Source organism: Polistes fuscatus, unplaced genomic scaffold (assembly GCF_010416935.1).
Source record: "Polistes fuscatus isolate 324 unplaced genomic scaffold, CU_Pfus_HIC Scaffold1, whole genome shotgun sequence".
In the NCBI taxonomy this organism is placed as follows: domain Eukaryota; kingdom Metazoa; phylum Arthropoda; class Insecta; order Hymenoptera; family Vespidae; genus Polistes; species Polistes fuscatus.
The window spans coordinates 19,311,297-19,328,556 of NW_025112997.1; the positions used below are offsets into that span (position 1 = coordinate 19,311,297).

The 17,260-nt window shown below is 29.2% G+C and overlaps 1 protein-coding gene across 1 annotated transcript; it reads left to right on the top strand.

Annotated features, from left to right (window-relative positions):
• Positions 1 to 893: 893 nt before the first annotated feature.
• Positions 894 to 5,985, top strand: LOC122513268 (short-chain dehydrogenase/reductase family 16C member 6-like). Its single transcript, XM_043629543.1, has 8 exons — positions 894 to 1,082; positions 3,552 to 3,711; positions 3,775 to 3,929; positions 4,016 to 4,193; positions 4,274 to 4,403; positions 4,497 to 4,620; positions 4,995 to 5,120; positions 5,204 to 5,985. Exons 2-8 carry the CDS (start codon positions 3,571 to 3,573, stop codon positions 5,268 to 5,270), a joined length of 921 nt encoding a protein of 306 aa, XP_043485478.1. The 5' UTR covers positions 894 to 1,082; positions 3,552 to 3,570; the 3' UTR covers positions 5,271 to 5,985.
• Positions 5,986 to 17,260: the final 11,275 nt, after the last annotated feature.

The window sequence follows — 17,260 nt, forward strand, 5'->3', positions numbered from 1 at the left end:
AAATTATTATTATTATCATCGTTCCAAAAAACAAGACAATTTTTGTTCTCAAGATACAAGAATATTCATACACGGAAGTGATAACAATGAGCATCTATAATTTAATATAAATTACATGTTAGACATGGGTTATCGGTGTATGATGGAAAGGGTTATATACTCGACATTACAGTAAAAGAATACGAATGGTGTATATATATATATATATATATATATAAATATACGGCTATAAATCTATTTCTTTCAAAACAAAAAAGAAAAAAAAAAATTAAATGTTCTCTCAAAATAATTATTCCTAACAAAAGGTTTTAATATATTCATACGAATTAATCGTACTAATTTGTTATTCCGTTAAAAACGAAAGTCAATTGTTAAATACCTGATAAATATACATTATTTAATATTATACATATGCATGCACGCATATATAAAACGAATGAACACGTTTTTAGATATAATGAATATATGAATATATAATGAATATATTTTTTAGATAAAATAAGATTAAATATTAATAACACGTTTCTATTTTATTATATAATATATATATATTATATATAATATAATAATATAATAATATAAATATAATTTATATATAATATATACGTATGATAATTTGAATAAAATTCAAAAATATATTATAAAGATACGGATACGGATAGAAAAAAACATTTGAGAGAACAAACGAAGAATAAATCCCCCATGATATATGATATATTTATGTTCTTAAATGTATATATAGTACGTGTTTCTACTTGCTACAGTATACTATTGTATAAAGAAGAGAAAGAAAAAGAGGGAAATAGAAGTAGAAGGGAGAAGAGAGAGAGAAAGGGAGAGAGAGAGACAGAGAGAGAGAGAAGTATTCTTGATAAAAGCCTTAAAATATGAGATCGTAGCTTTCATAGTGATCGAAGAAGTAGTATAGCCAGACGCAGTCAGTTTAGTAGCGGTTTGAACGTGAACGGCATCGGTTTAACGATTTCTTCAAAACTTTTCCGTATCGTTTCTCTTTCTTTCCTCGACGATTTATTGATCAACAACAACGTTCCCAGCGTATTAGAAAAATTTCAAATAATCAGGTGAGTTCGAAATAGGATTGATTTTTTTTTTTCTTTTTTGAGGGAGGCTTTTCTCATACGCATTCTTTTTTTCTTTTTTTATTGTGTTTTTTACGGTTGGAGACATCATCGAGTACTACCACACGCACACACACGCACACGCACGCACACGCACGCACACACACGCACACACACGCACGCACGCACACACTCGCACGCACGCACGCACACGCGCGCGTACTGAGTGTAAACAAAATAAAACTTTTGTTAATTAGAAATTTTCGATTATTATTCGAACGGAAATCCAAATTATTTTAATCTTTATTTTGTTTGTTAATCTTTAACGATAATCAAAGTTTAAATAACACGAGTAATAATAAGCATCTTTAAGAGATTTATGTATAAGATGATTTTAATTGTATTCAATTTTGATATTATTTGTATTCAATTTTTTAACGAAACTCTGTTATCCTTTCTTTTTTCTTTCGATTTAATTCGATTTGATCTGTGTACTTTTTTCTTTTTTTTTGTAATTTGTATCATTTAGAAATACGTTAGAAAGAGAAATATCAAACATATAACGAGCAAGTTCTTCATAGTTTTCTAATTATTCTGCATTGAATTAAATATAATATGGTAAAGTATAATTTTTATTTATCAATTTAACGTAGATAAACGTAGATAAACGTAGATAATGTTACGTAAATCAACTAATATTATCAATATTAACACAGATACAAAATTGCGATTCCTTCGATAAGAATATTTTAGCTTTTTTATCGCACTTTTTTTGTTTTGATTTTTTTCTTTATATCGATCGATTCTTTCGTTGTAAATTTTTTTATGTAATTTTTGGTTTCGATCGTTAGTACTTCGAAGAAAAAAATAATGAACAATCGTGTTTAATGATATTAATTACACGCCTATTATTTGTGCTTTTAATTTACATTTCAAACAATAATAGTGTATCAATGCTTTAATTAGTTAGATCATACATGTTATTTTACACTGTTTATACATTACGTTAGATTATAGACTAATGAACCAAGGACATTATTAAATTGCGCAATTATTTATGTTACATTACTTATTTTCTTCATTATCTTTTCTATTAATCTTTACTTTTGTCTCGTTACTAATCATTACTGTCACTTGTGTGAGAAAAAGATATGTATTTAAGAAAATAATTCGTTACCATTCAAATTAGTAACAATAAAAAATCTATAATGTGAACAAATTAAAATATTATTAAATAATTATAATATTATAAATTATAATATTAATAAATATAAAAATATAATATATAAAAAAAAATATAATATATAAAAAAAATATAATATATAAAATAATAAATTATAATATTATTAAAAGTTTACGTACTCGCGAATCGAATTGTTCGTTTTCCCATAATATGTCGTACATACGAAATAAGAGAATAAGTAAAATAAATACTTGTAGTATTTCGCAAAAAGTGAAATTGTACGTATACTTTCAAGGTGTAATTTTATTCCTTTTTAATCCAATGTGTACAAAGACCAAGTTTTCAGTGTGATAGAAAATAAACTGAGTTATATGAAATATGGAAATCAATCTCACATTAGCGATTCTATCTTTTTTGTTAATATTGTAGTAAGAAGAATGAATGTAGGTTGCAAACAAGTAATTAAAATAATTCCTCTCCTAGTACACCTTGATAATTACAAAAAAAAAATTTTTTTTTAAATATTCTTACATCAATTCAATGTATTTCCTTAGTGTAATTTCAATGTATTTCTTTCAATGTATTTCCTTCAATGTATTTCCTCCTCGTAAACTAGTAATTTAAATAATTCCTCTCCTAGTACACCTTGATAATTATAAAGAAAAAAATAGTTTTTAAAATATTCTTACATCAATTTAATGTATTTCCTTAGTCATTTTTTCTTAGTCGTAATGATTAACAATACCGCCATCTGATCTCATATATTTTTTCTGAAATATCAGAATATATTTTCATATATTTTCATATATTTTCATATATTTCCTTAAATCATATTCTTGGAAAATAAAAAAATAAAATATTATATAATAATTTACAAGAGAAATGATTCATAATAATCATAACATGAATTATTTATTTATTTTATTCTTCTATTTGATTTGATTTTTATTAGATTTACCAAAGATCAAGATATATATTTCGTATCGTATATAAAATTCAATAAAATTAATCTTTTGGTTAATCAACATTCATCAAAGATCAATTATATAAACAAGATTTGCGATAAAATCAGTTTTATCAAAATGTAATTTATTTATCAAGAATCTTTGATTTTTATTTTACTTGGTTGTTTTGATATGTTTAATTGTATATAATTAATTGTATAATTACGATTACACAATTGTCAAAGACAATATAAAATTACTATTGGTGTGTGCATATTATAAATTAAATGTATTTCTAATATTATTAAAATCACATTATTTGATAAATTATTTGTTCATTTTTAGATCGTTATTACAAGCAGATATGGATCAAGTATACACAGGTTCAATAGTAGTCGTTAATTTACTTTGGACATTTTTAAAAATGTTTTATTGTATTGGTGAAGCTATATATAAATTGCTCGTACCTATGAAAGAAAAAGATGTTAAAGGTGAAATTGTTTTGGTAAGTATAATAAATTTAGAACATTAAATTAACATAATAGACAAATATTTTGTTTTTTAATAGGTTACTGGTGCTGGTCACGGAATTGGAAAAGAACTTGCTTTAAAATATGCTTCTTTAGGTGCTACGGTGGTATGCTGGGATTTAAATCAAGAATTTAACGAAGAGACTGTGACGGAAATTAAAAAAATAGGCGGTACATCTGCTTATGGTTATAAGTATGTTATTTGTTTTTAATTCAAATAGAATTATTAAATAAATCACACACACACATATTTTGTTTTTTTGTTGCTCGTTTCTGCAGATGCGATGTCACGAAGAGAGAGGAAGTATTAAAAGTCGCCGAAAAGGTCAAAGAAGAAGTTGGAAATGTTACGATATTAATTAACAATGCTGGTATAATGCCATGCCACTCGTTTTTGGATTACACGCCGGAAGAAATTCGAAATGTATTTGACGTCAATGTATTGGCTCACTTTTGGGTACGTTATTGATTTATCGATCGATCTGAAACATTTATTCGAAATGTACGTAAATTATATTAATGAATTTATTTCATCAGGTATTGCAGGCTTTCTTGCCTAGCATGATAGAAAACAATCACGGTCACATAGTCGCACTTTCTTCGATGGCTGGAATGGTCGGATTGTCTAATTTGGTACCCTATTGCGCATCCAAATTTGCAGTTAGAGGTAACAATCAGATAAACTGGACATATTTAAATGTAATGAATTATTCATATAGCAATTAATTATTTTTTTTTTTAATTTTTTTATTTCATTTAGGTTTTATGGAAGCTCTTAGCGAAGAACTTCGTGAACATTCCAAAGGAAAAACCTCTAATATAAACTTTACAACTATTTATCCATACATAGTGGACACTGGTCTGTGTAAGAAGCCAAAGATAAAGTAAGAAACTTTAATAAATAATAATTATTTAACAAAAAAAAAATTATATATCATATTATAATATTTACATTAAATTGTCAAATTTACGTCTTGTTATATTCGCACGCAGATTGGATTGTTGGACTCAAGGTGGTATGTTATAATAATCCTATATATGCGATAAATGTTATTATTTAATTTTGAATAGTAAATAATTATAAAATAATTATATAAAATATATTAAATAATATATATTAAATAATTATAAAAAGTTATTTTGTAAAAAGGTCCACTAGTTACAGGATATCCTGCATAAATAATCGTTTAATGAATTTCATTGTTTTTTTGGATACTTTAGATTTTATATGTATTTTATTAATTATTCAATTTTGCAGGTTCAAGAACTTCTTGGCGATGCTTTCACCGAAAAAGGTTGCTGATCTAATAGTCAGAGCACAAAGAATGAACTGGTTAAACATATCCATTCCTAGATACTTGCTCGGAATGAACGCAATAGTTAGGTAAATAATATCGTAAATATCTAATAAAAATGCACAAATCTGAAGAATTATTTAAATCATTATTATTTTCTTTTTTATTATAGACTTTTTCCTGAAAAATCATCAAGCTATGTAAAAGACTTTTTTGATACTGGTGTAGAAGCAATGTAATGAGTTGTTAATAATTATAATAATTATTTTTCATATGTTATTAAGTTATATACATAAATTCGATGTAATATTTGTTGTATATAACTATATATGTATACAGGTAACCCCCGAACAACACGATTAATGGGTTCGTGTTAAATTTTATTTTATTACATATAAAACTAAACATTTCTATTGTTTGAATTAATATTGGTAAATACTTCTAAAAAATCTTGTATTACATAATTCAAATTAATTTTTTAATTGGTTTGGAAAAAATGTGTGTTTTATCTTAAATTTATATTAATTTATATTTTATGTTTTTTTTTCAAAAGAATGACTCGAAAATTGTGTAGTTTGAAACTGTGTAATTCGGGAAAAGGTATCCGTGTTTTTTGAAACTCGTGTTTCTTAAGTACCTTGTTTTTCGGGAGTTACCTGTAATTTCTTTATATGAGACATGAATCTATCAATTGAATGATTTTGAACGATGTAATTGTTATGAACGAAAGTCTACGTATTATAATTATTTGTAATTTTAATATTTTAAATAACAGAGAGTTTTATACTCTTAACGTAAGTTAGATATAACCATTATTTATTAATAGTAAATTTATGACGTGCCAGGGTGAAATTGTTTTCGAATTATGACTATCTTGATATATGTGTTTAATACGTATTTAATATTTGCTAATGAATAAAACAAAATAAACGCTGTGCACTATTTTATTTGCTATAATTAATTTTTATGAAATTTTTACAATTATATATTATGTATTATATGATAAAAGATTTGTTAATTAAGAAATTAGTTATAATTACAATAAATAGAAACATTTGGAATAAATAAATCAATCGATAAAATAATAAATGTAAAAAAAATAATAAATAAAAGTAAAATAAAAGATCACAATTTATTTCTAGATTTCATATATAAACGTGAATATTGGCAATATTCAAAATACGTCCGATCTCCTTACAAAAGAATACAGAAGTATAAATAATAGAAGCTCACAAATCCTCTTTTTTTTATCCACCAGATTCATCATAGTTACCACTAGGACCACAAGAGGGCGATAGTAGGCACTTAACAAGATGGCGGTACAATTATATAAAAAAAAAATCAGTATTCTTTGATATATATATATATAGTATATGATAGTATATGATATATTTGTTAATATTATATATAGTATAGTTATATGTTAATAGAATATTGAATAATTATTTTTAATTTATAGTGTACAAAAACATGTGTGTGCCTACAGAAATGAATTTAAAATATCTTCATTTTTATGTAATTATTTTGAAGTTCCTGCGCAGTGATGATTCCGAGGGTAAAATTTTCCTGTAATATAAGTAGAGTGTATTGGAATATTAAAATAATTGTTAATTAATCGATAGAAGTGTCTATTGTTGTCTAAAAGCTCGGAGTATAAGATCTATGTACCATCCTCTTCGAAATTTATCGTTGAAATGGATCATTGCATTCTGTGAAAATACTTTTATTAAATATTGTTTATATGACTTTTCGAATGTTGCGCATGTGTATAAAAGGAATAATTCATCTTATCAATAAACTTTAAGATTAAAACGATCTGATTTTAGTATTTTTTTCATTTTTATGTAATTCTTTTAACACTTTTGCGCAGTGATGACTTCGAGGCTAAAATTTTCATATAACAAAATAAGAAATCGAAATTGTTTAATATTCAAAGTATATGGATAACTATGTAATGTTTATGCAAATGTATATACTTTTAAACAATCTGAAATATAAATAGAGTGTATTATATTATTAAAATAATAGTTAATTAATTAAAATAAATGTTTATTCTAGTCTAGAGGAGAAATCCGATTTATATATTATATAATAAATTTATTTATATAATAAATATTTATATAAAATCATATAAAAAATATTTATATAATAAATTTATTTATTATATAATATATCCGATAATCCGATTATTTATTATCCACTTCAAAATCTTCCGTTAAGCTGACAAGTAGTCAGTTATGAAAGCTTTTTTATCTAATGTTGTTTATATTCTTTTCCGAAGTCTTTATATCTATAACGAAAATAATATTCGTAACAAATAGAATTACCTTATTTGGAAAGTCATATAAACAACATTCAATAAAAGTACTTTTATAGACAACAACGTGCCAGTCAGAAGGAGAATTTCAAAGAGGACGGTACATAGATCTTATAGTCCGGGCTTTTAAGCAACAATAGACACTTCTATCGATTAATAAACAATTATTTTAATACTCTAATGAACTTTTCTTTTATTTTAGATGGTTTAGTAGTATATACATTTGTATACATATTAAATAATTATTAACATACTTTAAATATTAAATAATTTCAATCTGACATTTTATTAGATGCAAATTTTACCTCATCTCCTCGAAGTCATCAATGCGCAGGAACATTAAAATAAATATACCTTTGTTAAAACAATAATAAAAAAATTTAAAAATGCTAAAATAAGAGCGTTACAATCTTAAATACTCTTCATTAGATGAAATAATTTCTTTAAACACATGCGCAACGTTAGGAAAGTCATATAAATAAAATTTAATAAAACAAATTTTATAGATGACAACTACTCAGTTTAACGACGGATTTCGAGGAGGAGGGATCACAGAACATATACTCCGAGTTTTTAAGCAACAATAGACGCTTGCATCGATTAATTAACAATTATTTTAATATTTTAATGAATTCTTATTATAATTAAGATTGTTTAAACGCATATATATTTATTTTAATATTACCTAACTTTTGACGTTCTTTAAGTATCAATTAATTTCGATTTTATGTTTTAATAGATGAAAATTTTACCCCACCTCCTCGAAGTCATCACTGCGCAAGAACGTAATAACAAATGTACATTAGTTTAAACAATTATACAAAAAATAAAAGAATATTAAAATGAGAGCTTTATAATATTAAATTTTATTGATTAATTTTATTGATTTTCTTTTATACACATGCGCAACTTTCGGAAAGTCACATAAACAACTTTCACCAAAAAAACTTTAACAGAGGATAATGACTCAGATCAACGGTGGATTTCGAGGAGGAGGGATCACAGAACATATACTACGAGTATTTAATCAACAATAGACGCTTGCATCGATTAATTAACAATTATTATAATGCACTAATGCACTCTCTTTATGTTACAGCAGAATTTTACCCTCGAAGTCATCAGTGCGCAGAAGCATTAAAATAATTACATAAAATAGATAAAAATAAGAAAATCATAACGATTTAATCTTAAATTTTATTAAATAGGTTTATTACTCTTTTTACACATGCTCAATGTTCGAAAGGTCTTGTAAACAACTTTCACCAAAAGAACTTTAACAAAGGATAATGACTCGGATCAACGGTGGATTTCGAGGAGGAGGGATCGCAGAACATATACTTCGAGATTTTAGACAACAATAGACGCTTGCATCGATTAATTAACAATTATTATAATGCACTAATGCACTCTCTTTATGTTACAGCAGAATTTTACCCTCGAAGTCATCAGTGCGCAGAAGCATTAAAATAATTACATAAAATAGATAAAAATAAGAAAATCATAACGATTTAATCTTAAATTTTATTAAATAGGTTTATTACTCTTTTTATACACATGCTCAACGTTCGGAAGGTCTTGTAAACAACTTTCACCAAAAGAACTTTAACAAAGGATAATGACTCAGATCAACGGTGGATTTCGAGGAGGAGGGATCACAGAACATATACTCCGAGCTTTTAGACAACAATAGACGCTTGCATCGATTAATTAACAATTATCTTAATATTTTAATGAATATTTATTATAATTAAGATTGTTTAAACGCATATATATTTATTTAAACATTACCTAACTTTTGACGTACTTTGAATATTAATTAATTTCGATTTTATGTTTTAATAGATGAAAATTTTACCCCTCCCCTCCGAAGTCATCACTGTGCAAGAAAATTACAACAAATGTACATTGTTTAAATAATTACATAAAAATTGAAATAATGTTAAAATCAGAACTTTATATAATTTTTATTTCTATTTATTAGAATTAATTTGTAATTACACTAATACATTATTTTAAATATTACATACTCTCCCATTACCGTATTTTGAATAAAAAATAATTTTAATACGAATTTATTTTTATGATTTTAGATGACTGTATCTTCAGCTTGGTTGCGTTCTTGCATTATAACATAATTATAAACTTCTCCTAATACTTAGATTGTTTTTCAATCATTGTTACATAAAATTTAATATCAAACGTTTATTAAAATTTTATTATTTTTTTAGAAACAATTGAATGGGTAGCGGGTGGATTTCTTCTTCGCAAAGGGCGCCATTTGTTAAGAAGGAATTTACTTCAGGGATGCGACCCTGCCCACGCGAGCCTTGATTCTATCTTTCTCCCAAGGATAGAATCATGTCCTTCCCTCAGCTTTTTAAAGTGAAACTCCCAATCCTTTTTTTTTTTTATTTTTTTTTTATTTTACTTTGCTTTTTTTAACTCGCGACTTTGCAAGCATAGATGTGCACGTAGCATAGGAACTGAAACTGCATTAGAAGGGATGTCTACCAGCGCTATTAGTAAGACGGGCCCAGGGATTCAGTTCCTCAAGCTTGCAGTAAATATAGTACCGGTGGGCAAACTGTACGTGCAGCGTAAGTTCCTCGTAATATAGATTAGAGTCAGTGGATTAGTCCAACCGGTGGGATACCACTTAAAAAAAAAACGTAAAAAGTTTCACTTTAAAAAGCATACTTTTCAACTTCTTCCCATCCCTTTGCTTTTTTTGTTGCAGGTTACATAGGAGGAAGACCACACCAGGACAGCACGAGGACCATACCAGGACAGCACGAGGACCAAACCAGGACAGCACGAAGACTTAGTTATAATAAAGGATAGTGTAAGATAATTATTTGTATAATTAAATTATAATTAAATGTATAATTACATGTATAATTTTAATCTATTTATTCTTCTCCCCTTAGCACATTATACGCGTGTAACATTTATATTTAATGTATTTTATTTATTCACAGGTTCCATGTTACTTCGATTCCATTCATGTTTTACTTCTCTTTTATCATTTTTTTATTTGGTTTTCCATTTTTCTCTTCATTATCGATAGTAATAGTAAAGATTTTCCGAATAAAACTCTTAGGGTGGGGCATAAGAGTTGGACTCATTTAAAATCATTCACGGGGTGATCATTTTCATTTCATTTTCTTTGGTTTCAATTTAATTCGGATGAGGACATCTTCAGGATGCACATCCCGGGTCTTCAGAAGCGGTTACCTCCTCGTGGTTAGACCTGGGCAATGGTATTTTACTTTCAGTATAATGTTTAACATATTTTATATGTTATGCATTCCATTGCAAGTAAAATCTAGCCAAAGACCGCTTACTTTAAACATTATAATTGTAATTAGTTTCTTTTAACTTCCCAATTAATACCATATTCTTTTACCCCTTTCCTTAGTTCCTCCTATCCATTTAATATACAGAAACTAATTACTTTATAATGTTTCTTTAATAATTCTTACATTTTTACAGGTAGTCCTTACCTTCTATTTCCCCCACCAACCATCATACCTTCCCTATTTCTTTCACTTTCTTTCTTTTCCTTCATATTAAGTATGTTCACGTGAATTAGCATGCATTCAAGTGAGTTTACTTAACTTTTGAGGTGGAACAACTTTTAGATTTGTTTTTTATTCGCGATTTGATATGCATAAAATATGCATTTAGCATGGGGACCGAAGCGACACTTAGTCGATTCGGTCGCTATCCGTTAGTCAGGCCTCACCGGTCCTGCCGTTGGCACTATGGTCGGTCGACTTGTGAAGCCTAGGTCCCTCGTAATATATAATATTAAGATGCGTTGTTTTTTTATTCGCGATTTGATATGCATAAAGTATGCATTTAGCATAGGGACCGAAGCGACACGCGTTGGCGATTCGGTCACTATCCGTTAGTCAGGCCTCAACCGTCTGCTGTTAGAGTAATGGTCGATCGTCGCGTGAAGCCTAGGTTTCTCGTAAAAAAATTAGAGTCAGTGGACTAGTCCGATCGGGGGGAAACCACTTAAAACAAAAATCGTGAAAGTTCCACCTTAAAAGTTCTACTTTTCCCTATCCTTTTCCTATTCCTTTTAATATTTTCTTTGCAGGATGAACTATGATGCCAAATTCCGTCCAAGAGAAGAAGGAAACGAACCTTAGGAGGACTCAGTTATGGTAAATGGTAATAGAATATAATTATTTTTATAAATAAATGAACTTTTTTAATTCGTTTATTGTTTCAGATAACCATTCCGTCCAAGAGGAAGGGGAACAGGATTAGAAGATGACCAAAAATGGACTAAGTTATGGTAAATGGTAGTAAAAATAATTATTTCTATAAGTAAATGAATGTTTTTAATCAGTTTATTGTTTCATATAACCATTCCGTCCAAGAGGAGGGGAAAGTGGATTAGAAGATGATCGGAAGCGGACAGAGTAATGGTAAACGGTATTATAAAATAATTATTTCTCAAGTAAGTGAAGTATTTTAATCCATTTATTGTTTTTCTTGTAGCATTGCACATGTATAATAGTTATTTTTAATATATTTTCTTTATTTTACAGATGCCATGGATCAATCAAAAATTATATACATTTATTTTTATTATACTATATTTTAGATTGAAAATTATTAAATATAAAATATTCGTAGCTTGTAATTTCCGTATGTGCATATATTGAAATTATACTAAACTGTATTGATTTTTAATAAAATCATTGATGTTACTTGAATTTTATTCAGATGCACTCCTCGTTTTCATCTTCTTATTCAGTTTTCAAACTTTTCTCTTCATTTTCGATAATTATTGTAAGGATTTTCCGAATAAAACTCTTAGGGTGGGGCCTAAGAATGAGGCTCATTAAAAAACATTCTCGGGGTAATCATTTTCTTTGGTTTCAATTCAATTCGGATGAGGACATCTTCAGGATGCACATCCCGGGTCTTCAGAAGCGGTTACCTCCTCGTGGTTAGACCTGGGCAATGGTATTTTACTTTCAGTATAATGTTTAACATATTTTATATGTTAAACATTCCATTGCAAGTAAAATCCAGCTAAAGACCGCTTACCATTAACATTATAATGATAATTAGTTTCTTTCATTTTCCTAATTAATATCATATTACAATTCATTACATTGTTTTCCCTTTAATACTACCTTCATATTATATCCCACATTAAAATACTCGATTTATTTTCTAGGAACACTAATCTTGTGCATTCTTTCAGACGTTTTTGACGTGCAGTGCGGTCGGTAAAGCACGTCTCGGTCGCGTTCGCGATAAAAAACTTTTTTATAGTTTTTTATTTTCGTTACCGTCTACCCATCGTCATCCTAAGGGTAGGAGACCCATCGGGCATTCATCACTGAAGATTAAAAGTAAGTATAATTTTTCTATGAAACATTTTCTATGATAAATTTTCAATAGTTTTCGATTACGACGAAGATATTAATCGTTCTTTTTCATTTTCTGTTTCAGAACATCATTGCAATCGAGCGCGTAGGCAATGAGGTACTCGAGTGTTTGCATCGTTAAACAAAAATCGGAAATTTTTCGGGTAAAGAAACTCCGATAGTTTCTTTTATTCGGTTTATACGTGTGCCATCGTCATCCTAAGGGTAGGAGACCCATCAGGCATTCATCATTGAAGATAAAAGGTAAATTAATTTTTCTATTAAATATTTCTTTAATAATTACTTGTGATTTTTAAACGATAACAATGATTCTAATCGTTTTGTTTTTTCTTTTTCTTTTTCCAGAAGGCTAAGTGTTTGTGTTAGTGTTTGAACTGCGTGCAATGCAGTTGTAAAAATTAGAATCAGTGTCGTGGTCGCGATAAGAAACACGTAAGTTTCTGATTTTCGTTGGAACCGTCTACGGCATCGTCATCTTAAGGGTAGGACACCCATCGGGCATTCATCAATCAAGATAGAAGGTAAATTCATTTTTCTATTAAACATTTCTTTAATAATTACTTGTAATTTTTAAATGGTAACAATGATACTAATAGTTTTCTTATTTTCTCTCTTTACAGAAAGGTAAGCAAGTGTTGGTGTTTTATTTTTGAACTGCGCGCAATGCAGTTGCAAAAAATTAGAGTCAGTGTTTGTTCGAATAATTAAAATACAATTTTGATCGCGGAGTAGAGTCAGTGCATTCGGTCATCATCACCCTAAGGGTAGGAGACCCATCGTGCATTCATCAATGAAGATTAGAAGTAAGTATATTTTTCTATGAAACATTTTCTATGATAAATTTTCAATAGTTTTTCATTACGATGACGATATTAATCGTTCTTTTTTATTTTCTGTTTCAGAACATCATTGCAATTCGTGCGCGAAGCAATGTAACGGGAGTGTTTGATCGTTTTAATATAATTAAAATCACGGATTAGAAGCACGTTCGCTCGTTAATAATAAATTCGGTCGCGTTTCGCGTTCGTGTTCACGTTCGCGTTCGCGTAATTTTTGAGATTTATATATTCAATTAACTGCGAGCAATGCAGTTAATTGCATTAGAATTTGTTCGTAAAAAGTTACAGTTTTTTACTTTTAAAACAGTCGTACAGACTGTTCGCGAAGTAGAGTCAGTGAAGTGCATCAGTGAAGTGACCGTGTATCGGGAGTGAAATTTTTGTGCTTGCATTGACTGCGTGCAATGCAGTCTTTGAATTAGATTGTAGAGTCAGTGTTTGTACGAATAATTAAAGTAACATTTTAATCGCGAAGTAGAGTCAGTGACCGGGCGTAAATTAAATTCTAATCAAACGCGTATGTAGAGTCAGTGTTGTACGCCGCATAAGAAAAATTTCGGTTTCGCGATAAGAAACTCTTTTATAGTTTCTTATATTCGTTTACCGCGATATTAGAGTCACGGGAGTGCGAGGAAAAGTGCATCAAGGAATTCTCCGATGGATCTGATGGACGAGGGATGCAGCTGGACCATTTGCTACGAAGTAGGAGTGTTTTGGAGCCACCGCAGAACTTCTAATGCTAATTGTTCATATTGCATACATGCGTCATTTTATTTTAAAATGTCACATATATGTAATATAACATTTAGCAGGTCGTGAGTTAAAATTTAAAGTCCCTCCGGTGCTCAATCATGCCGAGGATGAAAGGTCCCAATCGGCACGAGTTACTGGTTGTAATTATTCCAAAAAATTATTGACGAGCACATGAGTGATTCCAAAAAAGGATTAATCCTTCTTTGAAATTGCTCATGAAAATTGTATATTTTATTGTATGTTATATTATTAGTTCAGGATAGGTCTTCTTGTCTCATCGGTTAAATTCATTTAATTAACAGTGCAATTAATTAATGCACTTTTCTTTTTTATTACGTGTTTCGTTCGCGTTTAGTAGTGGTGAAATCGAGTATTAATTTACTCGATTTCGTCCAATAAAGCATGTAATAAATGTCTTACATGCATTGCTTCGTACTTAGTTTATTTAATCGCGATTTTATTTTTCGATATAATCAAAAAATGAGCAAGAAGACAAACCCATTCGCGACGGATAGACTCTGGCTGTTATATGGTGGCTCAAAGCCCAGTTCTTTCATTAGAACAGCCATTTAACGAAAGAGTCGTCCGAGATTTTTATTATTTTTTTTAAATTCTTAAAATCTTTTTAAAAGTCATTATAAATGACTTGTAGAGTCATAGCCCGCTTAGATTAATGAGAGAACATTTTTATATAATAATCAAATCTTAGATTAGGATTTTCAGCAATTAATTACTAATCCCCGTTTCTCCCCCCTATACTTTCTGCGTTCTCATTATGCGTGTGCCCAGGTGTTACACGTATGGGTGAGAAACGGTTAGTATGGGTTTAGTTTTAAGTTTTTCCCCCCCATTTGGCGTCTGTCATTGTGCTAGTGATTGCACGGTGTACATTGCACATGTGTTGCGGTTAGGAATGTGCATTGTACATCGTTTCGCGATACGTAATACCGCGCTTATTATTTTTTAAAGTTATTGAATAAAAATAACTTGTAGAGTCACGCGTACGATACGAAATTTTTTTTTTTAACAATCGTTTTGCATAGTAGAGTTACCGCATTTATTTGCGGAAACTATGATATACTCGTATATAACTAGTATGCAATATATACTAGTTTATACTTGTATTTTTGCATTAGTCATTTATGCAATAATCACTAGCCTTGACAGACGATTACAGCAATTGGTACGTACTCCCATAAATTTAGAAAACGCGTTTGAACTAGGGTGTCGGAGGTGCCCCGGGGCATGCTCTCTAGTTTAGGCTTTTGCACCCTGGTGGTATGTGTGAGAACCGTGGAGTGTGTGGGTGGGTATGCATGTGTATTTTTTTGAGCGAATGTGAAACTTTAATTATAAGTAGGTAGGACCCCGGAATGGCACGTGGCATACTTGCACTTTTCAGTGCGAGTCCCCACCTCCGGGTTTTATACGGAATTGTCACAAAATTCTATCTTTTTATTCTATCTTGCTTGACTTGTAAATCTTTTTTGTGACAATTCTGTAATATGTATGTATCATGATTCAAAGGGATTTGCAACCATTTAAGAAATTCATTTCTATTTCGATTCTATCTCGAACGAGATAGAGTCGAAATCAAATCCGCAAAACCTTTGATGAATTGATACTTAGTTTTAAGTATTATAACTAGCACTTCGCACTATCGCGATTTAGTCTTTGAAATGTTTCATATAATTCAATATAAAGAATAAATTAAATAAAAATATTGCAAAGAAATGCATTGCATTTTTAGTATTATTTTTATTTCAATTCGATTATATTACTCGATAGTAAAAGTGCGAAGTGTTATTAGGTCATCGATTAGCATAATTAACTGCTCGGACATTCGATTAAATGTGCTCGTGTAATATGTGCACAGTCGATGAACTTTTAAGTTCGTTGATTGTCCACGAGCTAGGATAGCTAACGGGAAACGCGAATGCATTTTGTAATAATTAATAAATAGAGTCACCCCCTAACGAACATCGGAATTATTTGCAAAGATGTATGAAAGAAAATAAATGGAATTATTTCATATATATTGTAATGTGAAATGTATTTCATTTATATTAGTGTTATAAGCAGTTGAGAGTAATTGGGTGAAAATGTCTTAAGTCGTTTCTAAATTGTACGACCATAATTTGGCATATTATAACGGTTTGGTATTAGAATAGAATCGATACTTTACATAGTTAATAATATTCCTTTCGGCGATGAGATATCTCTCGACCAAAAGGTAATAATTATTTTCAATGTAAAAAGCTCAGGATGTTTTACTAATCACATTTTTTTTCAGGGTTGTGTTAGGGTCGGTTAGGTTTTTTTATTATATAGAATCAGGGACGATTCTAATTCTATATCATTAATCGTTGTAATATGCCAAATTATGCGAATACTTTTTGGAACGATTGACGTTTTTGGTCAAAGATTCTTTTCATGCTCGCACGTAGGGAATGTCCGACAGTAGGCTTGAAGAAAGAAGAGGCTAAAAGCCGAAGAGGCCCCCACTTAATTGTGGCTCAAGAGGGCAACTACAGACTTAATGAGTTATTTTCAAATTCAACAGCATGGTTGAATTTTTGAAAATAGCTCGTTGGTCATTTGATATTTTTATTGTTTTATTTTTTGTTTTGCTCGTCAATAATTTATAATGGTTATTAAGAATGGTAATAATTAAAATAGTTTTCTTTTTGTTACAGGTGACCATCGTTGGATTTGCCATGCCACCCACCAAAACCAAACATAATTTTTCCTTAAAATAAATCGAGTATTAAGAAAATTTGATTTTATAAATGATATTTCATTTAAAAGATAGAAAATACTTTAAAATCATGATAGAGTACAATACCATTCCCGAATTCCCGCTCCAATATCATATCATTTTCTAATTTCCTATTACACAC

Excerpts from the sequence above, each read along its gene's own strand:
- LOC122513268 (XM_043629543.1), top strand. The coding sequence starts at position 3,571 with ATGGATCAAGTATACACAGGTTCAATAGTAGTCGTTAATTTACTTTGG. Across the intron at positions 3,712-3,774 it reads TTAAAGGTGAAATTGTTTTG|GTTACTGGTGCTGGTCACGG; the intron begins GTAAGTATAATA and ends GTTTTTTAATAG. Across the intron at positions 5,121-5,203 it reads GGAATGAACGCAATAGTTAG|ACTTTTTCCTGAAAAATCAT; the intron begins GTAAATAATATC and ends TTTTTATTATAG.